The sequence below is a fragment of the Oncorhynchus mykiss genome, chromosome 21, assembly GCF_057628025.1.
Source record: "Oncorhynchus mykiss isolate SJ-2025 chromosome 21, ASM5762802v1, whole genome shotgun sequence".
NCBI lineage: Eukaryota > Metazoa > Chordata > Actinopteri > Salmoniformes > Salmonidae > Oncorhynchus > Oncorhynchus mykiss.
In genome coordinates this window covers 43,107,531-43,128,383 of record NC_143042.1, presented here as the reverse complement: position 1 = coordinate 43,128,383, position 20,853 = coordinate 43,107,531, and the positions used below count along the sequence as shown (strand labels likewise).

The 20,853-nt window shown below is 42.5% G+C and overlaps 1 protein-coding gene across 1 annotated transcript in view; it reads left to right on the top strand.

Annotated features, from left to right (window-relative positions):
• Window positions 1–20,853, top strand: part of LOC110500613 (adhesion G protein-coupled receptor A3) — a 54,780-nt gene that overhangs the window by 12,728 nt on the left and 21,199 nt on the right. Inside the window, exon 2 of the mRNA XM_021578069.3 lies at window positions 1,823–1,894. Within this exon, the coding sequence (XP_021433744.3) occupies window positions 1,823–1,894 (72 nt within the window). The remainder of the gene's footprint in view (window positions 1–1,822; window positions 1,895–20,853) is intronic.

Sequence of the window (20,853 nt, the reverse complement as noted above, 5' to 3'; positions counted from 1 at the left end):
GTAATGAAACATGTTCAATTTGGTTTAAATAAGTAAAAGTGCAATATGTGCCATGTAAGAAAGCTAACATTTAAGTTCCTTGCTCAGAACATGAGAACATATGAAAGCTGGTGGTTCTTTTTAACATGAGTCTTCAATATTCCCAGGTTAGAAGTTTTAGGTTGTAGTTATTATAGGAGTTATAGGACTATTTCTCTCTATGATTTGTATTTCATATACCTTTGACTATTGGATGTTCTTATAGGCACTCTAGTATTGCCAGTGTAACAGTATAGCTTCCGTCCCTCTCCTTTCTCCTACCTGGGCTCGAACCAGGAACACATTGACAACAGCCACCCTCGAATCAGCGTTACCCATCCCTCCACAAAAGCCGCGGCACTCGCTCTGAGACTACTCCAAGTCTCAGAGTGAGTGACGTTTGAAACGCTATTAGTGCGCATCCCGCTAACTAGCTAGCCATTGCGAAGAGCTGCTGGCAAAACTCACGAAAGTGCTCTTTGAATGAATGTTTAGGAGCCTGCTGCTGCCTACCATCACTCAGTCAGACTGCTCTATCAAATCAGACTTAATTATAACATGATAACACACAGAAATACGGGCCTTAGGCCATTAATACGGCCATTCCGATTAATCGGTCGACCTCTACTTCAAATGTATGCTCTTCTGACACAGGTCATTTTCTCTGCCGATGTTTGATACTTTTTGCTGAAGCCCCCAATAAATAAAAAAAAAGAACTAAAGCTTTGGTCATGTGATTGCACTAGTCTTGACATTTGAAACTCGAATTTCAAACGACATGTTTTCTGCGAGGCCTCTCCCGTTTTCCACCGTTGAATGAAGAGACCTTTGGTGCATTTATAAATTGAGGCACAATCTGATCTGAATAGATTGGTTGAATGATGGAGGTGTTATCAAAGTGTGGACTGCTTTTTGAGTGGAGCTCCGTTGCCTGCCAAAATGTTGATAACCTCATAGCATCTTCTGAGGGCTTTTCTCAATTTCAGAAGGGGTCAAAAGTACAATACTTGCTATTTTATCTGATTGAATAGATTCTTGAGGTAATTCATTAAGGATGTGATGCATCTTACTATCTAGAGATCCGATTTATCTCAGTCAAATAAAGCATACTTTCATTGAGTCATTGTTGCCGTGACCTGGACTAGTCTGATCCTAGATTCAGCAATACCAGTGACTTGTGGATCTAGCCCCTATGAAACAATAATACCTTGTTGCCAACGACTCTATCATTATTGAAGTTTGAGACCAAACACCTGAACTGCCGGTGTCTACGATCAAGCCTATAACGTTACATCAAATGACTTCATGTAGCACTCTGGAAACAATCTCAAAGTGAGTCACAGCATTTTTGGATCCGATTATTATACCTTTAAACATCAAAGCGGAAGCGGGTTGACAAAGTATGCACCAGACGTTATCGCATCTCGCCTACCTGGATGAATTGTACACTGTAGAGACACATGCTACCAATTTAGCATCATGGAAGTACACGGTGGGCAGAAGAAAGTTGTTTTCCCCTCTTCTCGGCGCTAGAGAACATCCCGTGAACGAAGGGTTGAGAGACAATGGGATTACTAGAGCTTAGCTTTCTTTCAGTGTTGATGGAATTAAACATGTCCATAGTAGGCTCCTCCTTGTTGGGTAATGAGCTAGTTGTAGTATGAAATGTAGTTTAGTTGAAATTCTACTAACACTAATTTCTGCTGAAAGCTGCTGTACTTTTGTCGTTAAAATGTGGTCTTTTGTGGTGTCTTATTGATGTAGACACTTTTAGTGGTTGATACATCTCTTTTTTTCTTCACAGGATTTTAAGCAACAACAAAATTCAGGAATTGAGGAATGGATCCTTCACCGGGCTGTCTACTTTGGAAAGATTGTGAGTCTTAATATTTTTCATAATATTCTCATGTTTTCCACAAGCTCTGACCATGACAGAATCAACAATGAGTGTCATTATGCCTTTCATCCCTGTTTCCCTGTAGATGCATTTAAATTGTGGCCGGCACAAAAAAAGGAATACCACTGCAATGTGCCGATCGATATCCAGAATCATGTCCTGCTCTTCACATGCTCTTTGACGAGACACACATTCACTGCACATCTATTGCAACTTACAACCAGTCAGTACAGAAATTCTGCATGACAATCCAGTAGATTTAGAAGAATCAGGGGCCTTATGAAATGCACGTTGGCTTCATGCCAACAGAACATCCAGGTCACACAAAACCAGGAGGCATCCAGCACTTGGATGGCACTAGAGAGGGTTAAAAATAGGTATGGCCTCCAGGGTTAACTATCGTCGAACAATGGGATGCTCTTAGTAGGACCGTACTTCCGAAATGTGCCGGCTTCTTTTCAGTGAGTCTTAAACAAACCCCATCACCCTTACCAGACATGCCATATTATAAACAGGGTGGTTCAATCCCTGAGTGCTGATTGGCTGAAAGCCGTGGTATATTTAAGCAATTAAGCACACAGGCACTGTTGGCGCGAGTGACTCTGAACTTACAATGGCTAGCCCCAAGTTGTTATTTTTTTCTTGTGCGTTTTGCTATTTCGCTATTCGCCTCATGACCCATGCATGTTTTTTTTAATACAAACTTTATTTTCCCAACTGTGGGACAGACTGTTTGTTCCCACATTTGGGACTCTGACTCTCTATTGGGTACACGGTCTTTTGGCCTCCCATCCTATTCTAACCAGCTCTCGTCAACTTTGTATTCATGTTACCTGATGAAATTGCTGTACAATATGATCTTGTTGCCATCTGATGCACATTCAGATGTTATAAATCAGCACTGCAGAGCTCTCCCTGTACTATGCCGTGCCTTGATTGTATTACTGTTGATGATATCTGGAAATGTGCATATACACCCTGGCCCACCTACTGTTGGTAGCCCCAAATCTGACTTGGTATCTGCTTCACTGTTTTCTGTCTTTTAAAAGCCTGGGTTTTCTGCACGTTAACACTAGAATCTTATTACCTAAAAAAAATGATACATTGAAAGTGTTGGTTCAAAGCTCCTATCCAGATGTGTTGGTCATTACTGAGACGTGGTTAAGGAAGAGCCTTTTGAATACTGATGTTAACCGTTTCTGGTTATAACCTTTTTCGGCAAGACAGATCTTCCAAAGGTGGGAGAGTGGCACTTTACCAAGGATCAACTTCAGTGCTCAGTTGTCTCCACCAAGTCTGTCCCCAAACAATTTGATTTGCTGACTTTGAGCATTTAAACTTTCAAATAGCTCTTTGTTGACTGTTGCTGGGTGCTATCGTCCTCCATCAGCACCGGCCTCTACCCTACCTGCCCTAAGCTCTCCTGGCCCCTTACACTAAGTCTGAATTTGTCCTGCTAGGTGACCTAAACTGGGACATGCTTAAACCACCTGACCAAGTCCTAAAGCAATGGGAATCCCTAAATCTTTCTCAGATTATTACCAATCCCACAAGGTATGACTCCAAACACCCAGAAAAGGATATTTTCAGTGGTATTGTTAACAAACATGCCCCATAAAGAAAATGAGAATTAAAAACAGGTTCAGCCCCTGCTTCGACCGTGATCTTGCAGAGTTACTCCACCCCAAGAATTGCATTTGGCGAAAGGCTCGGCACACGCATACTCAAGCTGGCTGGTTCTTGTTCAGGCAAATTAAAAATAAGTGCATTCAGGCTATCCGGAAGGCCAAAGTTAGTTACTTTAAGGAGCAGTTCTCTCTCTGTGGGTCTAATCCCAAGAAGTTCTGGAAAACAGTTAAAGACCTGGAGAATAAACCCTCCTCCTCACAGCTGCCCATGTCCCTTAAAGTTGATGATGTGGTTGTTACTGACAAGAAGCGCATGGCTGGGCTCTTCTTCACTTCATTAAGTCAGGATTCATATTTGACTCAGCCATGCCTCCCTGCCCATCCAACATTTCCTCATCTCCCATCCCTTCTAATGTGACTATCCCCGATGCTTCTCCCTCTTTTCTCCCTGCCCCGTGTAACGGATGTGAAACGGCTAGCTTAATTAGCGGTGCGCGCTAAATAGCGTTTCAATCGGTGACGTCACTTGCTCTGAGACCTTGAAGTAGTAGTTCCCCTTGCTCTGCAAGGGCCGTGGCTTTTGTGGAGCGATGGGTAACGATGCTTCGTGGGTGTCAGTTGTTGATGTGTGCAGAGGGTCCCTGGTTCGCGCCCGGGTATGGGCGAGGGGACGGTCTAAAGTTATACTGTTACACCCGCAACAAAGTTTCTCCCTGCAGGCAGTCACTGAGTCCGAGGGGTTAAAGGAGCTACCGAAACTTGACCCCAAAAAAACATCTGGGTCAGATGGTTTAGACCCTTTCTTCTTTAACTCTTAGAACTACCCATCCCGGATCCGGTATATTTGTCATAGCGCAACAGTCAAAAAATATTACAAGAAAATATTCATAAAATCAATATTCATGAAATCACAAGTGAAATATAGCGAAACACAGCTTAGCCTTTTGTTAATCACCCTGTCGTCTCAGATTTTTAAATTATGCTTTAAAAAAAAAGCAATACAAGTGTTTGTGGAAGTTTATCGATAGCCTAGCATAGCATTATGTACACTTGGCATCAGGAAGCTTGGTGACGAAAATCATAAAGCAATCAAATGAACCGTTTACCTTTGATGATCTTCGGATGTTTTCACTCACGAGACTCCCAGTTAGACAGCAAATGTTCCTTTTGTTCCATAAATATATTTTTTTAATCCAAATACCTCCGTTAGTTTGGTGCGTTATGCCCAGGAATCCACCGGAAATAGCGGTCACGACAACGCAGACAAAAATTCAAAATGATATCCATAATGTCGACAGAAACATGGCAAACGTTTTTTATAATCAATCCTCAAGGTGTTTTTCAAATATCTATTCGATAATACATCAACCGGGACAGTTGGCTTTTCACTAGGACCGGGAGGAACAATGGCCGCCTCTCTCTTTTGCTAAAAAATCACTCTGAGAGCCCCCACCTGACCACTTATGTAATGTGGTCGTTCACGCTCATTCTTCAAAATAAAGGCCTGAAACTATGTCCAAAGGCTGGAGACACCTTAGTGAAGCCATAGAAAAAGGAATCTGGTTGATATCCCTTTCAATGGTCAATAGGGACAGGAACACATAGGTTTCAAAATAAGAGTCACTTCCTGATTGGATTTTTCTCAGGCTTTCGCCTGCAATATCAGTTCTGTTATACTCACAGACAATATTTTTACAGTTTTGGAAACGTTAGAGTGTTTTCTATCCTAAATTATATGCATATTCTAGCATCTGGTCCTGAGAAATAGGCCGTTTACTTTGGGAACGTTATTTTTCCAAACATAAAAATAGTGCCCCCTAGCTTCAAGAGGTTACGGTTGCTGCCTCTATAATCTCTGACCTTTTTTAACCTGTCTATCCTTTTCGGGGAGGTTTCCATTGCTTGGAAGGCAGCCACGGTTTGTCCTTTATTTAAAGGGGGAGATCAAGCTGCTCCTAATTGTTATAGGCCTCTTTCTATTTTGCCTGTTTATCAAAAGTGTGGGGAAAACTTGTCAATAATCAACTGACTAGCTTTCTTGATGTCTCTAGTATTCTCTCTGGTATGCAATCTGGTTTCTGCTCAGGTTTTTGAATCTGTCATTGCAACCTTAAAGTTCCTAAATGACGTCACAATTGCCCTTGATTCTAAGCAATGTTGTGCTGCTATTTTTATTGACTTTGCCAAAGCTTTTGATACAGTTGATCATTCCATTCTTGTGGGCCGGCTAAGGAGTATTGATGTCTCTGAGTGGTCTTTGGCCTGGTTTGCTAACTACTTCTCTCAAAAAGTGCAGTGTATAAAGTCAGAAAATCTGTTGTCTCAGCCTCTGCCTGTCACCAAGGCTCAATCCTAGGCCCCACACTCTTCTCAATTTACATCAACAACAGCTCAGGTAGTAGGAAGCTCTCTCATCCATTTATATGCAGATGATACAGTCTTACACTCAGCTGGCCCCTCCCCAGATTGTGTGTTAAATGCTCTACAACAAAGCTTTCTTAGTGTCCAACAAGCTTTCTCTACCCTTAACCTTGTTCTGAACACCTCCAAAACAAAGGTCATGTGGTTTGGTTATAAGAATGTTCCTCTCCCCACAGGTGTGATTACTACCTCTCGGAGTTTAGCGCTTGAGGTAGTCACCTAATACAAGTACTAGGGAGTATGGCTAGACAGTACACTGTCCTTCTCTCAGCACATATCAAAGCTGCAGGCTAAAGTTAAGTCTAGACTTGGTTTCCACCCTGGTTCAGATGACCATCCTACCCATGCTAGATTACAGATAAATCATTTATAGATCGGCAGGTGAGGGTACATTCGAGCGGCTAGATGTTCTTTACCATTCGGCCATCTGATTCGTGACCAATGCTCCTTATAGGACACATCACTGCACTCTATACTGGTCATCTCTGTCTACCCGTCGCAAGACCCACTGGTTGATACTTATTTATTAAACCCTCTTAGGCCTCACTCCCCCCTATCTACTGCAGCCCTCATCCTCCACATACAACACCCGTTCTGCCAGTCACATTTTGTTAAAGATCCTGAAGAACACGCATCCCTGGGTGCGAGGTCCCTCGTCTTTTCAGTTCGCTGCAGCTGGCGACTGAAACGAGCTGCAACAAACACTGTAACTGGACAGTTTTATCCCAGTCTCTTCATTCAAAGACTCAATCATGGACACTCTTACTGACAGTTGTGGCTGCTTCACGTGATGTATTGTTGTCTCTACCTTGTCCTTTGTGCTGTTGTCTGTGCCCAATAATGTTTGTACCATGTTTTTGTGCTGCTGCCATGTTGTGTTGCTACCATGTTGTCTTGCTACCATGCTGTGTTGTCATGTGTTGCTGCCTTGCTATGTTGTTGTCTTAGGTCTCTCTTTATGTAGTGTTGTCTCTCTTGTTGTGTTGTGTGTTTTGTCCTGTGTTTATATTAAATATTTGTATTTTTAATCCCCGCCCCCATCCCTGCAGGAGGCCTTTTGGTTGGCCGTCATTGTAAATAAGAATTTGTTCTTAACTGACTTACCTAGTTTAAATAGAAATAAGGCATGAGGGGGTGTGGTGTATGGTCAATTGTGAAAGTATTCACCCCCCTTGGCATTTTTCCTATTTTGTTGCCTTACAACCTGGAATTAAATTAGATTTTTTTTGGGGGGTTGTATCATTTGATTTACACAACATGCCTACTACTTGAAGATGCAAAATGTTTTTTATTGTGACACAAAAAACTGAACTTGAGCGTGCATAACTATTCACCCTCCAAAAGTCAATACTTTGTAGAGCATCCTTTTGCAGCAATCACAGCTGTAAGTCTCTTGGAGTATGTCTCTAAAAGCTTGGCACATCTAGCCACTGGGATTTTTGCCCATTCTTCAAGGCTAAACTGCTCCAGCTCCTTCAAGTTGGATGGGTTAGCTGGTGTACAGCAATATTTAAGTCATACCACAGATTCTCAATTGGATTGAGGTCTGGGCTTTTACTAGGCCATTCCAATACATTTAAATGTTTCCCCTTAAACCACTCAAGTGTTGCTTTAGCAGTATGCTTAGGGTCATTGTCCTGCTGGAAGGGAAACCTCCATCCCATATGGCTTTTTTCTGGCCACTCTTCCGTAAAGCCCAGCTCTGTGGAGTGTACGGCTTAAAGTGGTCCTATGGACAGATACTCCAATCTCCGCTGTGGAGCTTTGCAGATCCTTCAGGGTTATCTTTGGTCTCTGTTGCCTCTCTGATTAATGCCCTCCTTGAGTTTTGGTGGGCGGCCCTCTCTTGGCAGGTTTGTTGTGGTGCCATATTCTTTCTATTTTTTTAATAATGTATTTAATGGTGCTCTGTGGGATAATCAAAGTTTCAGATATTTTTTGTATAACCCAACCCTGATCTGTACTTCTCCCCAACTTTGTCCCTGACCTGTTTGGAGAGCTCCTTGGTCTTCATGGTGCCGCATGATTGGTGGTGCACCTTGCTTAGTGGTGTTGCAGACTCTGGTGCCTTTCAGAACAGGTGTATATATAATGAGATCATGTGACACTTAGATTGCACTCAGGTGGACTTTATTTAACTAATTATGTGACAGCTGAAGATAATCTGTTGCACCAGATTGTATTTAGGTGCGTCATAGCAAAGGGGGTGAATGCATATGCACGCACCACTTTTTCATATTTATTAATTTACATTTTTTTTAAACAAGTTCTATTTTTAATTTCACCAATTTGGACTATTTTGTGTATTTTCATGTCATGAAATCCAAATAAATATCTATTTAAATTACAGGTTGTAATGCAACAACATAGGAAAAACACCAAGGGGGATGAATACTTTTGCAAGGCACTGTACCACGTCAAAGGGCTGTTCTTAGCACAATGCAACACGGAGTGCCTAGATACACACCTTAGCCGTGGTATATTGGCCATATATCACAAACCCCCGAGGTGCCCTATTGCTGTAATACACTGGTAACCAAAGTAATTACGGCAATATAATTGTTTTGTCATACCCCTGTCATACGGTCTGATATACCACGGCTGTCAGCCAATTATCATTCAAGGCTCGAACCACCCCGTCTTAAACCACGGGTATGACAAAACATTCATTTGTACTGTTCTAATTATATTTGTAACCAGTTTATAATAGCAATGACACCTCTGGGGTTTGTGGTATATGACCAATATGCCACAGCTAAGGGCTGTATCTAGGCACTCTGGGTTGCGTTGTGCTTAAGAACAGCCCTTAGCCGTGGTATATTTGCAATATACCGCACCTCCTCGTGGCCTTTTTGCATAAATGAATCTTGTGGACGTGCTATGATAGACACATGTGCTTTATTTATTATAGACTTGGTCCCTGTTCTATATTGCAGTTATGATGCAGAATCCAATCCGAGCTTGTTCCACACACCAGGAATTTCTTAGTGATTCCTAGTGATTCTAATGGGAGTAAAAATGATTCCGTGAGCTATTCTTACACCTGTTCGGGAGGAAGAATTTAGCTTAGTTGAAAGTATACCTATTGCTTTGAGCTAGAGTGAGAGTTAGGAGAGCAAAAGAAAGGTTAGTCAGAAAGTAAGAGTGAAGGCTAGAGAGGAGCAACGCATAGAGGGGAGAGTAGGCCTGCTCTACTTTCTCTGCCTCCCTGTCAATAGGCAGCAAAGACATTTATTGAGGCGGTGTGCTCTGTCAATATTGAGTGTGCTTCGGAACGATGGCGTGAGCCTGCTGAAATTCATCGTTCCTGCCGCAGCGCAAAGCGTCTGTCTTTGGAGTTTGGAATCTCACCGCCGTGTTTCCCCCGAGATTCCGAGGAAATGCTCTCGGCTCGTGTGTTGTGGACCTCTGGTGATTTATCGCTTTGGAATGGCTTCATGCAGATAAAATAACCAGACCATTAATAGCTTTTACCCAAGGCTACAGTAACAGATGACTGCATCGATGGGGAATTTTAAGGGCATATTTTCCATCAAATTTTTCCAGGTCTTGTTAAAAGGGTCAGGAATCTGCCCGTGGGAGGTACTTGAAACCTTTTTTGGCCGCAGTCAGTCATCTGGTATTGGTTCTGAAACCATAGCCAAGCGGTTGAAGGTTGGATAGAACTAACTCATCCCCTAATGTTGGGTCACAGTGATTTAAAGTTTGAGAGTTTTACCTAGAATGTACCTAGAGTTTTACCTAGGCATAGATCTGCTTCAGAATATCACTGCACAGCAATGAGTGCACGTCATACTCCGTGGTTCTTTGAGTTACGCTTGGACTAGCCACATGCCTGATCTCACCTGACTCCCAATTTGTTTATGGGTTTGGGGAGAGCTTCCCTCCTGGTTTTTATAAGTGGGTCAGATGCTAGAATTTCAGAGTGGAAGGCCGTAAGATAAACCAGGGGCTTTTTCTGACGCTAAGTGTAAGCGTCTTTGATCCTCCAACGCTGAGGAAGTCTTTTAGTGCTCTTTACTTCGTCTTAATGCATAGTATACGGCCAGTCGCTGCGGCTGGCGAGTTCATTCTCTGTGTGAAAGAACCGTGTAGCCAGTGGCACATTTACCTTAGAAAGCAGCTCCCATTGTGCTCCCCCCCCCCCACCCATCCAGTGAAGCTCTTTGCTTTGTCATTCTAATGAAGCCAAGCCAAGGCTAGAGGTGTCGGCAGAGGGATTCACACACAATGCCAGCCCGGCCTCATGCTGAAGCATCCCTGCTTTTCTGCCTTCCAGCCCCCTCCCTCCTCATCCCCTCTCCCTCTCACCCTCTCTCCTCCGACTACAAAAAAATAATTCTGTGCCCTGGTCTGTTTGCATGCAGTGATGCGCTTGCCCCCCCCCATCTTACTCCACACCCTCCCTCCTTTCTCAGACCACAGTCCTCAAAAAGGGGTTTTCTCCTCTGCTTCGGTCTATCTGTCTGTGTGCATTGGTGCGTTTTGGGATTTCAGCTGGTTGTGTGGCAGGCAGTGGGGGGAATTGATTAGCCCTCTTCAGCCATGGCCGTGAAATCTCAGGGTACTGTGGCAACAACAGTGTTTTGTGAGGGCCAAAGGTGCCCTGGCATGAGATGAGGTCCACATTATCACCATCCTACACGGTAATATGAACCCAAGCCAGCTGCTGTCGCACGGTAATTCTCTCCCAAAACTGACACGGAGTCAAGACAGAGGGAATGGTTATTATTACAAATGAATCAGGGATAATCTCTTGTTATTTGAAAGGACTGGAGAGGTTTTGAGTTTCAAACGGAACCATTACTATGGGGAATGACAGTATATGAGGAATGCTAGTCTTTTATGCATGTAAGAGAACTGTAAGATTGTGTACCTGTAGGTTATCAACATTGCATAAGATAACAGGTTTCAAGTTTGTATTAGTCTTATGTACGAGATATGCATGGTATATATCGTCCCATGTTGACTCCAATGCTTCCCACAGTTGTGTGAAGTTGGCTGGTAGTGGATCTCGACTGCAAATAGCTTGTTCCATCTCATCCCACAGATGCTCAATTGGATTGAGATCTGGTGACTGGGCAGGCCACTGCAGTGAGATTAATTGACCGTCATGTTCGTGGAACCATACCTGAACAATCCTAGCCATGTGGCATGGTGTGCTATCCTGTTGAAAAACATGTATTTGCAGATGGATAAACTGCTGTCACGAAGAGGTGCACCTGATTGAAAATGTTCAGATATCCTGTGGCATTCAAACGTTGCTCCACTTTTATCAAGGGGCCCAATGTGTGAGAACCCACCCCACACCATCACCCCACCACCATCTGTCTGCAATGTTGACACGCGGTGTGATGAATGCATGTGGTATTCTCCATACCCAAGTACTCCCATCAGCGTGAAACAGCAGGAACCGGGATTCAACAGACCAGGCAATGTTTTTTGAATTCTTCAGTGTCCGGTGTTTTCGTTCCTTTCGTCCACTGCAAATGCCGTTTCTTGGTTTTTTTGCTGAAAGAAGTGGAACTCTGTAAGGTCCTCGGCTGCCATACCCCATTCATGTCAAGCTACGATGAGTTGTGCATCATTTTTGGGGTCTTTGGGCACTAAAGTTGGACTGGAGTGTCAGTTGACTAACTGTTGCTCTGCACAATTTGTGTCAGCCTCCTTTGTCCTCTATCAATCAATTACTTGTTTTCGACCACTGACCTGCCATTGGCTGGATGTCGTTTGGGTTTTGGACCATTCTTGATATACACGGGAAACTGTTGAGTGTGAAAAACCCAGAAGAGTTGCAGTTCGACACCTGGCACCTGCTACCATATTTTCAAAGGCGCTTACATCTTTTGTGTTGCCAATCCTTTCACCCCCTGAATTGCACACATACACAATGTCTCAGTTGTCTTAAGGCTTACAAATATTTCTTTAACCTGTCTCCTCCCATTCATCTACACCAGTGGGTCCCAAATGTTTTATAGTTCTGTACCCCTTCAAACATTTAACCTCTAGCTGGGTACCTCCTCTAGCACCAGGATCAGCGCGCACTCAAGTTATTTTTTTGCCATCATTGTAAGCCTGCCACACACACACACACACACACACACACACACACACACACACACACACTATACGATACATTTATTAAACATAAGAATGAGTGTGAGTTTTTGTCACAACCCGGCTCCTGGGAAAGTGACTAAGAGCTCATATAGGACTAGTGTGGGGACTTTGATGGCGCTGCGTGCCTTTCACAGGCACCGTTTTTAGTTGATGTCCTGGATGGGTGAGAGCACGGTCCCAGTGATATACTGTTCTGTTTTCGCCACTCGCTGAAGGGCCTTGTGGACGGAGCAATTCCCATACCAGGCCATGATGCAACCGGTCAGGACGCTCTCTGTGATGCAATGGCAGTATTTGGACAGGACCTGGGGCGCATGCAGAATTTCTTCAGCCGCCATAGGAAGTAGAGACGCTGTTGCCCCCTCTTGACAAGGGGTGGTGTTGGTCCACGACAAGTCCTCAACGTGGATGACGAGGAACTTAAAAACTCGTGACTCTCTACTTAGGGCTGTTGCAGTGACTGTTAGCGCCACACCGGCAGTCTTGAGTCATGATTGCAGTACAATTTCAAGTGACTGAGTCACGGTAATCTCCTTTTATGCACTCAGGACATGCTTTGGTAGTACCCAACTTGGTAACTTCCATCAGGTCCTAATGGCCTGGTACTCAGGGCTCTATTGTCCATCTAACCACTCTGACATCAATGCAAATACAATAGAAAATCACATCCAACACTTATCAAAACAGTAGGCCTATCATACTTTTAAAACTCACCTCACTGTGATGATCAATTTGATGAAAAGTTGAACAGCAGGTTGAAACAGTGTAAAATATGGTTGTTGTGGATGTTGTTTCAAAGCCTAATCTAACTAAATGGACAGCGCTTTCTAAGGTGATGATTCATTCATAACTCCCATACACATATTAGAGCATATGCAAATGCAAGGCCCCCCACAAAATAACCGAATGAAAATAATGATTGTGCCTCTCTACAATACATAGCCTACCGCATATTACACATGGCAGAAAAACATGAAACAAAACAGATTTTTGATGTCTTTGGTACATAATTGGTCGATCCTATACTCCAAAATTAAACAAATTCTAGTAATCGCCTTTGAGTGTGGACTGTATTATTATGCATACTGGATGGACTGATTACCTTGTGCACCACTCCAAAATGTCTGTCCATGAGTCTGAGAACGTGTAGCCCTAGACGATGCTGTTGGTTCATTGATTGTGCAGGGAGGGTTACAGTTAGCCTACAATTAGTGAATTCGATTTTGAATAGCCACGTGATAGGGATTTTAAAAATATTTTCATAATTAATTCATTGACACATTACCTTCATGTCATATTCTGACCTTAGTTCCTTTGTTATGTCTTTGTTTTAGTATGGTCAGGGCGTGAGTTGGGTGGGTTGTCTATGTTTGTTTTTCTATCATTTGGGATTTCTGTGTTCGGCCTAGTATGGTTCTCAATCAGAGGCAGCTGTCAAACGTTGTCCCTGATTGAGAATCATACTTAGGTAGCCTGGTTTCACTTTTTTGAGTTGTGGGTGTTTGTCTTCCGTGTCAGTGCTTGTTGCCACACGGGACTGTTTAGTTTATTCACGTTTATTGTTTTGTTCCAGTGTTCTGTTTGATTAAACATTATGGACATTTACCACGCTGCGCATTGGTCCTCCGATCCTTCTCGCTACTCCTCCTCAGAAGAGGAGGACGAGATCCGTTACACTACAGAACATCTCATCAACATTAGAGTCGACCGATTATGATTTTTCAACACCGATACCGATTATTGGAGGACCAAATAAAGCCAATGCCTATTTATATATATATATTAAATAAATAAGTATTTGGAATAAATGACAATTACAACAATATTGAATGAACAACTTTTTAACTTAATACATAAATGAAATCAATTTAGTCTCAAATAAATAATGAAACATGTTCAATTTGGTTTAAATAATGCAAAAACAAGGTGTTGGAGAAGAAAGTAAAAGTGCAATATGTAAAAAAAAAGCTAACGTTTTAGCTCCTTGCTCAGAACATGAGAACATATGAAAGCTGCTGGTTCCTTTTAACATGAGTCTTCAATATTCCCAGTTAAGAGGTTTAGGTTGTAGTTTATTATAGGACTATTTCTCTTTTTACCATTTGTATTTCATAGACCTTTGACTATTGGATGTTCTTATAGGCACTTTAGTATTGCCAGCCTAATCTCAGGAGTTGATAGGCTTGAAGGCATAAACAGAGTTGTGCTTCAACATTGTTAAGAGCTGCTGGCAAATGCACCTAATAAGTGCTGTTTGAATGAATGCTTAAGAGCCTGCTGCTGCCTACCACCGCTCAGTCAGACTGCTCTATCAAATCATAGACTTAATTATCCGGAAACAATAATTTCAAAAACAAAACGTTTATTCTTTCAGTGAAATACGGAACAATTACGTATTTTATCGAACGGGTGGCAACCCCAAGTCTAAATATTGCTGTTACATTGCACAACCTTCAATGTTATGTCATAATTATGTAAAATTCAGGCAAATGAATTAGTCTTTGTTAGGAAGAAATGGTCTTCACACAATTCGCATCGAGCCAGGTGACCCAAACTGCTGCATATACCCTGACTCTGCTTACACTGAACGCAAGAGAAGTGACACAATTTCAGGCACCGCATTGATTATATGCAACGTAGGACAAGCTAGTTAAACTAGTAATATCATCAACCATGTGTTGTTAACTAGTGATTATGTTTGATTGTTTTTTACAAGATACGTTTAATGCTAACTAGCAACATACCATGGCTCCTTTCTGCCTGCACTCGCATAACAGATGGTCAGCCTGCCACGCAGCCTCCTCGTGGATTGTAATATAATCTGCCCTAATTAATCAGCCATTCTGATTAATCGGTCGACCTCTAATCAACATGCATGTCCATCTCCTCCTCCTCTCTCCTTTATTCCTTTCTTGAACGAGCAGACAGGCTGTCAACCTTTTAGTGAAATGTTTCATTGTGAAAACATGTTACTGTTGATGTTCCCAAACAGATTCCAATTGGTTTCCCAAATGAAGCACTGTAGCTGCAGGAACAGTGTTGGCGAGCCCATGGAACACAGAGTTTAGGCGGAATATCACCTGTAGTTAGCGAGAGCATGCTCCTCAAACAGTGGTTGATGCGTGCAGTGAAACAAGTATTTTGATATACATTTTTTTAGCTGCTCATATTAAGCGCATGCTCTGTAGTAGCCTAAAAAAACGGACGGTGAGGAAGCGCGCAGCCAATTTGATAACGGGCCATTCTAAATCCAAACTAATTTGACAAATTAGTAAAGACAAGAATATATTGACAATAGTCTGATGGGTGAAAATATGATCACTTGATGAGAGACCAGCTGTGCAGCCTGAGGCAAAGAACAGAGCGCAAGATGTTTTTTTTGCTACTTTCTCAAATCACCGTTAGTCGCATCATGCAGCCCATATATGTTTTCTAATACATTATACGGTTGCTATCATTCACAACTAAAGTTGCCCAATATCGCAAAATCTAGCATTTAGGACTTGTTTCAAATGACAATTTCTACGCTCAACATAGCCACTTCATAGTCAAACCATCTCTGTAATAGGAAAAATATCCATTCTATTTCATTCAGCTTAGCTCAAGTATATTCTTCTTACTATAAAATTTTATAAAATAATGGCATATCTTGTCAGCAGGTCGGCAGGTAGCCTAGTGGTTAGAGTGTTGGGCCAGTAAACGAAAGGTTGCTAGATCAAATCCCTGAGCTGACTAGGGTAAACATCTGTTGTTCTGCCCCTGAACAAGGCAATTAACCCACTGTTCCTAGGCCATCATTGTAAATAAGATTTTTTTTTCTTAACTGACTTGCCTAGTTAAATAAAGGTTCAATTTAAAAAATGAACAAGCCTATGGCATGGCGCATAGCCAGATAACATACAGTAGGCCAACTCGTATTCTGTTCTGAAATATTTTCTTCATCTCGTTATGTTTTCGACCTGACTAAAATAAAGAATGGATTCATTGTGATGGTGTGTGATCAATTATTTTATTAGGCAGTTTTTAATGTAGATGTTCTAAAGGGGCTCATCAGTGGCTTGTATGTGCCTGGAGATGCTAAACCTGTTTATGTTAATTAAGGGTCAATTACCGTGAGACCAGCAATCTTTTGCATAACAATATCCGCCTGAAAAAATGTTATGACCGCAACAGCCCTATCTCTACTGCAGTCCCGCTGATGTGGATCGGGGAATGTTCCCTCCTCTGCTTCCTGAAGTCAATAATCAACTCTCATGGTCACCCTCCTTCCTATACAGTAATATGAACCCAAGCCCTGTCGCACAGTAATTCTCTCCCAAAGCTGACACGGAGTCAAGACAGAGGGAATGGTTATTATTACAAATGAAGCAGGGATAATCTCTTGTTATTTGGAAGGACTGGAGAGGTTTTGAGTGTCAAACGGAACCATTACTATGGGGAAGGACAGTATATGAGGAATGCTAGTCTTTTATGCATGTAAGAAACCTGCAAAGATTTTGTAATTGTAGGTTATCAACGTTGCATAAGATAAAGATACACTCAAGTTAAACGTATAAAAAAGTATGGGGTGGGAGATTTTCCATTTGTTCCTCACTTAACTGGACTCCGGGGGAGTGAGAACTCTCGACGTTGAGAATGAGTGTGATCTTGTGTTCTGTTTTGTTTCAGCAGACAGACTTTTTTAACATCAGCAATTTCTCGTGATTGTAACATCAATTTTCACCTTGAAAATAAACTTTGTGACAGATTTGGTAGAGTATATGGGTTAGACACCTGCCAAAGAAACTTTAACTTTAATATACTTTAATATTACTTGTGGCAGATGAAAATTGAAGAGACTTAATATTTTCCAACATCCAAATCACAAGCTTATAATGTTTGTCAGTAGCTGCTGCGCTCTTATATTGAACAGTGCATTTGGCTGTGTTTCTACATCTTTCCAAAATGCCTGCAGAGGCTTCTACAGAATCTCAGGTTCGATCTAGTCAGCGCACAAGGATAATTCCCTAAAAGGGAACAAGGGAATCCCCTAAAGTACTCTGAGGTAAATTAATTCAGATTTCATTATCCAGTCATTTACATTTTAGCATGGCAAGCAGGCCTAGCGTGTTCTTGCAAAGGGAGTTTGAAATGTGCCAGGTAGTTTGTGGTCGGCAGTTTTGGAACCTGAGGGGGGAGTTGGGATAGGTTGCACGCGGTCTACCTCTACCACAACCTGACTCGCCCCACAAGTTATTCTGCTTCTCTATAAAGGAAATCTCAAATGGTTTAATATTCTGTACTTTTACTGATAATTCTGTCAGTGCAGTGACAAAGGTGATAGTGTTGAATTTGTACAATTTAGTTTTTTCAATACATGGATGCCACCCCAGAATTTTAATCTTAGTCATGTCTGTGACGACTTGACAGTCAATCAGTAGAAGATGTAGGTCAACCAGCTTCGTAAACAACTGACAAAAACAGATCAGAAACATAACCTTTCAGTGACTCGCTTTAACGTAATCCACCAAACAAAGACCATTGTTTCCCCCGTCTAAGAAGCCACAGAACCGATCACACCAAGCTGTCATTTTGGGAAAACCACAGAACGACCATTAGGAATTGGAATTACAGAAAATTCTGAATTTCGGTTTGAAACGAGTTCAGAAAAATTGGTGCACTGTTTCACCCTTTGACAGCATTCCAGCACTATTCTTTGAGGAAATGGAAGGATCAGTAGATTGGGATTGGCTTTGGTGCTAAACTGTGGGCTGCCCCACTGGCGTTTGACACCGGTCATTTGGCTGGCACAGGGCCCCACCTTGGTATCATCAAGCCTAATCAAGGCATGGATAAATGTGAACCAAAATTGTGCCTTTTTGAACACCCTCACCCAGAGTCTATTCCATAACTTGTGACATTTTGCCCCTCGGTTGATTTACTATGGTCACCAACATGAAACGGTTGGGTCAAGACCACAGCTAGTGTTGACAAAGGCAACAGCAGCATTTCAAAGTGAAACTTTGATGGTATTTAGAGGGGAGAACAGAATTGGCTGGGGAGAAATTATTAGTAGGGTAAAGGTACCATCCGGCACAGTAAGCAAGTACAAAGATCCTCTCTCTTTTTCTGGCCTCTTACAGGTGGTCCAAGGTGATCCATTTGTGCCTCACATTTATTGCATTCTTTAAACCTTTTTTTTTGACAGCGAGTTGTACTGAGACCAAGGTCTCTTTCACAGATGCCCTATCTACACATCAATACACACTATGCACATCAATAATACATTATACACAACAATATGCACATCAATACTCTAAAAGCAATACACAATCATATAAATCAAACACATTATTTAGTAAAAAGGCTCTCAATCAGCCTTTTTGAATTGCCATGGAGGTACCAAATTCATCAAATTTCTTTTTTTTGGCCTTACCCCTTTTCCATTTGTCTTTCAACACCCCTCTACAGGAAAGCCAATTTTGCCAATGCACATCAAAAGCAATAGCTTGGCTCCTATGATCCATGTGTGGCCCTGCCTCCCAATCCCCCTCCAGCCAGATGACAGCTACTGAACATCAAACAGCCCAGTCACAGTTACCCAGCGGCCTTTGTATGGGGGATCAGGTGGCGACCTGCGAGGTCTTTAAAAACACAGATCGTAATGAGTGACTCGGCAGTGGTGGCGCAGGTGAGCGCTAGGTGCTAGCAGGTATCTGTGACCGTGCTGCCTCGAACTCAGTCCAGGGCGAAGCGGGGTGGGGAGCCTTTGTGTGTGAGGCCCCTGCAGACCCATGGCTGTCAGTTACTGGGCTGAGGAGGCTTGATTGATTTGGGGGGGGGACCTTATGTTGTCTCTGAATGTACAGTACATTCGGAAAGTATTCAGACCCCTTGAGTTCCTCCACATTTTGTTACCTTACTGCCTTATTCTGAAATGGATTCAATTAATGTTTTTCCTCCTCAATCTACACACAATACCCCATAACCACAAAGCGAAAACCATTTTTTAGACATTTTTGCAAATGTATTAAAAATAAAAACAAGTATTCAGACCCTTTGCTATGAGACTCGAAATTGAGCTCAGGTGCATCCTGTTTCCATTCGTCATCCTTGAAATGTTTTTTACAACTTGATTGGAGTCCACCTGTGGTAAATTCAAATGATTGGACATGATTTGAAAAGGCACACACCTGTCTATATAAGGTCCCACAGTTGGCAGTGCATGTCAGAGCAAAAACCAAGCCATGAGGTGGAAGGAATTGCCCGTAGAACTCCGAGACAAGATTGTGTCAAGGCACAGATCTGGGGAAGGGTAGCAAAAGTAGGGCCTTGGTCAGGGAGGTGACCAAGAACCCAATGGTCACTCTGACATAGCTCTAGAATTCCTCTGTGGAGATGGGAGAACCTTCAAGAAGGACAACCATCTCTGCAGCACTCCATCAATCAGGCCTTTATGGTAGAGTGGCCAGACGGAAGCCACTCCTCGGTAAAAGGCACAGGACAGCCCGCTTGGAGTTTGCCAAAAGGCACCTACAGGACTCAGACCATAAGAAACAAGATTCCCCTCACGTCTGGAGGAAACCTGGCACCATCCCAACGGTGAAGCATGGTGGTGGCAGCAGCATCATGCTGTGGGGATGTTTTTCAGTGGCAGAGACTGGAAGACTAGTCAGCATCGAGGGAAAGATGAACGGAGCAAAGTACAGAGAGATCCTTGATGAACACCTGTTCCAGAGCACTCAGGACCTCAGACTGGGGGGCAAAGTTTCACCTTCCAACATGACAACAACCCTAAGCACACAGCCAAGACAATGCTGGAGTGGCTTCGGGTCAAGTCTCTTAATGTCCGTGAGTGGCCCAGCCAGAGGCCAAACTTGAACCCGATTGAACGTCTCTGGAGAGACCTGAAAAAAGCTGTGCAGCGACGCGCCCCATCCAACCTAACAGAGCTTGAGAGGATCTGCAGAGAAGAATGGGAGAAACTCCCCAAATACAGGTGTGCCAAGCTTGTAACGTCATATCCAAGAAGACTCAAATCTGCTGCCAAAGGTGCTTCAACCAAGTACCGAGTAAAGGGTCTGAGGACTTCTGTAAAATGTGATATTTCAGTTTTTTATAATTTGGTTTCTAAAAGCCATTTTTTTGCTTTGTCATTATGTGATATTGTGTGTAGCTTGATGAGGAAAAACATTAATTTAATACATTTTAGAATAAGGCTGTAACCTAACAAAATGTGGAAAAAGTCAAGGGGTCTGAATAATAGGTTGACCGATTTAATCGGAATGGCCGATTTAATTGGGGCCGATTTCAAGTTCATGACAATAGGAAATCGGTATTTTTGGATGCCGATTTTGCTGATTTTGCTGATTTTTATTTTACAACTTTATTTAATGAGCCAAGTCAGTTAAGAACACATTCTTATTTTCAATGACGGCCTAGGAACGGTGGGTTAACTGCCTTGTTCAGGGGTAGAACGACAGATTTTTTACCTTGTCAGCCCAGGGATTCAATCTTGCAACCTTACGGTTAACTAGTCCAACGCTTTAACCACCTGCCTCACGAGGAGCCTGCCTGTTACGTGAATGCAGTACAAAGCCTAGGTAAGTTGCTAGCTTTTCTGGATTTTTTTCTAAATTTTGTCTGTCATAGTTGAAGTGTACCTATGATGAAAATTACAGACCTCTCTCATCTTTTTAAGTGGGAGAACATGCACAATTGGTGGCTGACTAAATACTTTTTTGCCCCACTGTATGTGAGAGTGGATTCTCTGCCCTCACTAGCATGACA